The 6,000-nt window shown below is 72.6% G+C and overlaps 1 protein-coding gene across 2 annotated transcripts; it reads right to left on the bottom strand.

The window, feature by feature from the left end:
* Positions 1 to 1,910: 1,910 nt before the first annotated feature.
* IBA57 (iron-sulfur cluster assembly factor IBA57) lies at positions 1,911 to 5,766 on the bottom strand. Of its 2 annotated transcripts, none has more exons than XM_037498783.2 (3): positions 5,432 to 5,766; positions 3,812 to 4,140; positions 1,911 to 3,548 (listed from the first exon to the last, which is right to left on the bottom strand). In XM_037498783.2, exons 1-3 carry the CDS (start codon positions 5,764 to 5,766, stop codon positions 3,157 to 3,159), a joined length of 1,056 nt encoding a protein of 351 aa, XP_037354680.1. In that variant the 3' UTR covers positions 1,911 to 3,156. The 2 variants fall into 2 exon arrangements, with proteins under 2 accessions (XP_037354680.1, XP_037354681.1); XM_037498784.2 differs by lacking the exon at positions 5,432 to 5,766 and adding an exon at positions 4,402 to 4,603.
* Between the last annotated feature and the right edge of the window lie 234 nt (positions 5,767 to 6,000).

Consider the following 6,000-nt stretch of genomic DNA (forward strand, 5'->3'; position numbering starts at 1 on the left):
TGAGGATCTTGGTGTCCGTAGCTGGGTCAAGGGCTGTGCGAATCCCTTCGACCCCCGCCTCCTTGAGTGAGCCGGGTTTCTGGTCTCGTGGCGCCTCCTCTTCAGTTTGTTTTTTTCTATTCTTGTCCTCCATCAGTCACCCTTCAATTGGGGGATCAGCCCCTCCCCTACCCTTACCTCAGGGGGAGTAGGCATTCGCCCCACCCTGCCCACGGTGTCCCTCATGGTCTCTGGCCACCGGAGGTCAGGATTCAGCGCCAGCAGGCATGCCAGGCCGCTGGCCCTCGGCCCCTGCCACCGTGGACCCCGCCGGGGTCCTCCCGGGCACACCCCATAGAAACGCTGCTGCAGCTGCACCAGCCCCCGGAGGGCCAGGGCTCTGGCTGCACACAACGTGGGGAGCCAGTCACCGCAGACCCCCACCCCCACCCCACGCGGCTGGCAGTGGCCCGGGCGCCTGCACTGGACCCTCCTCACCCTGCTGGGAACAAGCGCTCGGGGCAGGAGCCAGCACAGAGACACACACCCCCCCAAGCGCAGCCCCTGGTCCTCCTGGCCGGAGCTCGGAGCCGAGAGGCGGGCGTCCCCTGCAGATGCCGCCCGAGCCGAGGGCACCGTGGGCAGCGGGAGGCCCGGGGCTGTGGGCATGGCTCGGACACGGCCGCACACACAGGCCCCAAGCCCAGGGAACCCATCCTCAGTGCCACAAGCCCGGCCTGGGGGGATCCCGCCCCGGCCCCTTTCTCCTGGGGAGCACGAGGCCCCCTCGCGGCCATGGTGGGGGCCTTGGTCCACCTTTTTTGTGCTGCTTTGAAAAAGCGTCCCTGGGGGTGCAGGGGTTGAGTCTCAGCACTATGGCGCTATCAACAGCCTCTGCAGCACAAGTTCCATCCCCGGCCAGGGAGCTGCCCACAGGGCCCAGCAGACCTCTCCTGGCTCCCGCTGTCCCCTCAGCAGTGTGTTTCAGTGGATCCGCCTGTTCTGCTCCCCACTCTCTCTGGGGAGTCCTCTCGCCCCCGCACCTCTGGCCTGTACCCCAGTTCTTGTGTGCATAAATAAAATAAATCTTTTAAAAAAAAAAGCATCCCTTGTAATAGCGGCCAGTGAACGCCAGAAACGGACACCGGGACCACCCCTTCTCGAGCAAGAGGGGGCTGGGGGCATTTCTGGAGCGGCCTGGATCACGATCAGCTTCCCTTTCTCACGCCCAGCGGTTACGTGGGGCCAACGCCCTGTCCTGGGCCCACCTGCGCCCTTGTCCACGGCTTCCTGGGGAGCTCGGGGGCGTTCGCTGGTCAGCGGCTAGAAAGCCAGATGGTCACCTTGGACAGGCTCCTCTGCCCTTGAGCTCGCTGCAAGTGCATGCCACGGCCAGGGGTCCATGGTGGCCCTGCAGGGGGAAGGGCGGGCAGGGGGCAGGCCCTGCAGGGGCGGGGAGGGGGCTTCAGGCAGGATCACTCGGCTCAGGGACACAACAATCGCGTTTATTTAGCAAATGGGGAGACGAGGAGTTTCCGAGGCCGAGTGGCCGCTACCCCACCCCAGGTATCCTCGGTGTCCAGGATCCTAGGCAAGAGGCCCCTGGTCCAAGATGGCGCCATTGGGCCCACGAGGCCCAGGGCGGGCAGCCCAGGCAGCGGTGGAGGAGCCCAGGGGTGCGAAGGTCTGGGGGCAGCGGGCAGCAGCGGTTCCAGACGCCCAGCCGGCAGCTCGTGGTGGCCAGGCCGGCCCTGATGCACCCTCCCGGCGGCGGCTGGACACTTGCTCCTGCTCGTCCTTCTTTTGGAGGCGGGTTGGGAATGCGAGGGGTCTGAGCGTCTGGGGTCCCCCGCTGGCTCGGTCTCCTCTTCAGAGCCCCCGCCCGCCTGGCCGCTCCTGACTGGACCATCCCACCCGCCCGCCCGCCCAGGTGGCCTGGCACAGAGCGGTCAGCACCAGCTGCCCAGGCACGCACCCGCGCAGACACGGGAGGCCAGGGTGTCGGCGTCCATGCTAAGGTGCCACTCTCTGGGGTGGGGCACCCACCTCGCACAACAGTGGGGGTGCGGGGGGGTGGACCCAGGGGACACTTCGCTGCCCTCCCCAGCACAGGCGCTCTCGATGCTCTCGGAATGGGCAGCGCCCACCTGGCCTGAGGGAGTGCAGCGAACCCCCAGGGCAGGGGCTCCAGCGTGGTGGTCTCTGACCAGGTGCTGTGCAAACAACCCCCCACTTCCCACTCAAGGAAAAACGGTGCCAAACTGAGTCAACACCATTGACCAGGCTGCTGGGACCCCGGGACGGGGCTGCAGGGGGGCGGCCCCGCTCGGCCACTGATTTCCCTCCCGGCTAGGCCAGGCAGGGCAGCCAGGGCGTCTGGAATGGCCACGCCCACGTCCCGCCTGCGTGGGAGAGTGAGGGCAGCAGCTGCTGGAAGGACATGGCCAGGGGCAGAGCCTGCCGCTGCGGTGCAGCCCAGGGGGTCATCTCTCGGGGGTGGACAACACAAGGCACAGGTGGGAGGCCAGAGGCCCTGCTCTGCAGTGGTCACCACTGTGCTAGGCAGGGCCTGGGGGGCCGTGGGGGGCTTCCTCCTACGAGGGAAAAGGAGGCTGCTGCAAAGCCCAGCCAGTGCACAGACACCCCCTGGGGCAGAGCTGCCCACTTCCCCCATCAGCCCCCCACCCCCCCAGCGTGGGGGAGGGGCGCCGGGCACTGTGCAGGAAGCCACCCCCAACCACCTTTTGCTTCCCGCCCCAGCAGACACGCCTTGGGCTGGGGCTCAGGCCACTACCTGGGTCCTCCTCACTGCCAGCCCTGGGCAGACGCCCCGCGAATTCCCCCAGCCCCGCTCCCGCCTCTGCCTGGGGAGGTTAGCGCTGCCCGTGGGCCCCTGGCTGCGGTCCAAGAGGGCGGTTGCACGGTCACACCCTGGCTGCCCACTTGCCAGGCCCACCCCCGCCCAGGACAAGGTCCTGAGCTCGGACCCTGCTCCTGTCCAGGCCAGCACGCTCGCCACCCCTCCGGCAGGTTGGGGGACGGCCAGCTCAACACCCAGCAGGGTCGCGGCCCGCGGTCCCGGGAGGGCTTCCGCCGAGTGTGGCAGGCCAGACGCCTGCACCCAGCCCCAGGGCGCCCTGCAGCTCCAGGGTCTGTGGAGGGGCCGGGGTGCCCAGGCTACTTTGCGGCCCCCGGCCACCAGTCGGGCACTGACGCCGTGAGAGCCACGCGGCCGCGCTCGGAGGTGCCGACATGCAGGGGGCCGTGGATCAGCTCCGCGCGCAGCAGCGCTAGCCCCACGTGCCCCTGGCCAGCCCGGTACTTGCCGGCCACCTGGCCCGACGCGGTGAGCACGGGGGTGCCGGGGGCCAGGCCGCAGGCAGGGAGGTCGCCAGAGAGACGGACAGGGAAGAGGCGTTTGCGGACTACGCCCGTGTGGTGGGTGCGGGCCGTCAGCTCCTGGCCCAGGTAGCAGCCCTTGGTGAAGCTGACCCCATTCATGAAGGCCAGGTTGGACTCCAGGGGCAGTGCCACGCCCGGGGGCAGGTCTCGGATGCCCTCAGGCACGCCTGTGGGTGGAAGGGGCAGTGGGTGAGGGCTCCAGGGCTTCAAAGGGGCGGCTCAAGTCCCCACCCCGCCCTGCTCCTGCCGCTGTTCTCCCACCCTCCTCCCTCAGGTCCCCTGGCGGCACCCCCTTCCTCTCGCCCCTCTGGTGCCCAGCCTGGCTCTGGACGCCCGGCCATCCGAGACACCTGCTCCTTACACCGATCCCCCCCGCCCGGGCGCCAGGGCTGCACCCCTTCCCGGCCCTTGGGCAGGGCCACTCGCCCACCTTGCTGGTACCGGTGCCGGTGGTAGTCCTGGGCATCCCCAAGCTGGCTCCCCAGCACAGGGGCCGGGCCCTGGACCCGCGCGAGGAGCCGCCAGCCCATGCGGGCAGTCCGAGGATCACGGGCCATGATAGGGGCGTGCTCAGGGCCCTGCGGGGGTGCAGCCTCGGGGGCGCCAGGCAGCGCCGCCCACACACCCAGCTCGGGGTGCAGCTCCACGGCGACCCTCCGCCGGATCCTGTGCAGCGCCAGGTGCCTCTGCACCGCGTCCAGCGCCCCGCGGTCACACTCCAGCAGGAAGGCAGGCGCCTCGGCCTCGAGCTCGGGGAGCCTGCAGGGAGAGTGGGGTGCGTGGGGGCGTCAGGAGCAGCACACCCTGCCACCCAGAGGGGCCCCGACAGCACCAGTGGCTGCGCCGGGAGGGGAGCAGCAGGACGCGGGTGGTGGGTACCGCCAGCTCCAGGGACACTGCCACCGCCCCAGGCTCTCAGCCCCGAGCAGGGGGTGCCCACAGGAGACCCCAGCACCATGTCCGGCTTTACTCTGATACCCAAAATGGAAAGCAACAGCCCTGCAGTGGAAGGGCGCTCACCACGCCACCCCAGGTTCCGCAGGGCACCCCGGAGACCAGCTGCGGGGCTGGGGCTCACCCTCCTCAGCAGCAGGAGGGGCGCGGGGGAGGAGCCTGAGGGGCACACGCGGGAACAGGCAGCCGCGTCCACCACAGTAACTGCAGGCACACGCGTGTGCACACACCGGCCCGGGTGCGCCTCGCGGGTCACACGTCCAGCCCCAGCGGGCCCCGGGCCCCAGAGCGAGCTGCTGCCGCTTTGGGAACCGCGCCCGGCGCCTCCCGGGGGCTTCCCGCGAAGTGCGGCCGCCGCGCGCAGGGCGCGGAGCTCCCCGGGCGGCGCGGGCACCGGCCACCGGCCCGTCGCCTGCTTCCCAGCGCGCGTCACGCTCCCCAAGCCCTCACGGAGGGGGGGCCTGGGGGCGGGGGAGGCCGGCCCGGAGGGAGGGGCCGCCCAGGAGGGACCCGGGCCGACCCTTCTCGCCGCCAGCGGGCTCGGGGCTTGCGCCCAGGGGCTGGCCTCAGGCCCCGCCGGCGCCGGTCAGGGGGCGCGGCTGAGTGACGGGGACGGGTCGGCGGGGAAAGGGGGGCGGGGGGCGGCGGCGGGGCGCTCGGGCCCGGGGCCCGCCGCCGGCCGCACGGAGGCCAGGGCGCGGGCAGCGGCCCCGCGGGCGCAGGGCGAGGAGCGCCAGGCGGGGGCTGCGGCCACGGCCGCCCGCGGGCAGGGAGCTCGGACTCGGCGGGGAGGCGCCCGGGAGCGGACGGGCCGGCTCAGGCCAGGTCGGGCGAGCCCAGCCCACCAGGCGGGAGGCCCCTGCGGCCGCAGCGCGCAGGCGCGGGGAGCGCCGCGGGGGGCGCGGAGGGAGCAGTGGCGCGCAGGCGCGGGGCGGGGGTTGGCGCGCAGGCGGGGGGAGGACGGGGCGCAGGCGCAGCGCGCCCCGCGCTTCAGGCCCCGCGGCAGCCGGGCGGGCCCCTCCCTCCGCCCGCTCCGACGGGGGATCCGCCTCCTCGCCCGCCCCAGCCCCGCCCACCCGGCGCCCCGTCCTCTCACCGGTACACGATGACGTCATAGAGCGTGCGCCCCTGGACGTTGAGGAAGTGAGCGTAGCCCGCGCGCGCCGCGGGCGGGGCCGCCCCGTCCGCAGGGCCCGGCAGCTCATTGGTCAGCAGCCCCAGAAGGAAGGGCGCCGAGTCCGGCCCGCGCACGCGCACCAGGGCGCGCTCGCTCAGGGGGAAGCAGGTCCAGGCCCCGCCACCCCCGGGGTCGCCGCCCTGACGGCCTGGGCCGTGGGCCAGGCGGCTCCCCGGGGCGGCGCGCAGCCGCCAGCACCAGGCCCTGCGGCCACGTCCCGGAGCCACCCCCCGGAGCAGCGCCGCGGCCGCCATTTTGGGCACGATTGGAGCGCGGGAAGCGTCGGCGCTGGCGCGCGCAGGGGGAGAACGCCACAGCGACCTCTGGCGGCGGCGGCGGGCGGTGGCGGCGGGGCGGGGCCTCCGGGGCCCGTCACCTCGCGCGCCGCCTCTGCGCGCGCCCGACGCACCTGCAGCTGCTGCCCGGCGCGCCCGTGACGCGCGTGGGACGCGCCCGCCCGCGCGTCTCTGGCTGGGGTCGCCGGTCGG

The sequence above is a fragment of the Talpa occidentalis genome, unplaced genomic scaffold (genome assembly GCF_014898055.3).
Source record: "Talpa occidentalis isolate TD23 unplaced genomic scaffold, MPIMG_talOcc4v2.1 talOcc4.9, whole genome shotgun sequence".
NCBI lineage: Eukaryota > Metazoa > Chordata > Mammalia > Eulipotyphla > Talpidae > Talpa > Talpa occidentalis.

What these genes read in the sequence shown, in the direction of transcription:
- IBA57 (XM_037498783.2), bottom strand. Translation starts at nt 5,766, where the DNA reads ATGGCGGCCGCGGCGCTGCTCCGGGGGGTGGCTCCGGGACGTGGCCGC. An exon ending in TATGACGTCATCGTGTACCG is followed by an intron (nt 4,141 to 5,431) that starts GTGAGAGGACGG and finishes CTCTCCCTGCAG; the next exon opens with GCTCCCCGAGCTCGAGGCCG. An exon ending in CCGGCACCGGTACCAGCAAG is followed by an intron (nt 3,549 to 3,811) that starts GTGGGCGAGTGG and finishes TTCCACCCACAG; the next exon opens with GCGTGCCTGAGGGCATCCGA.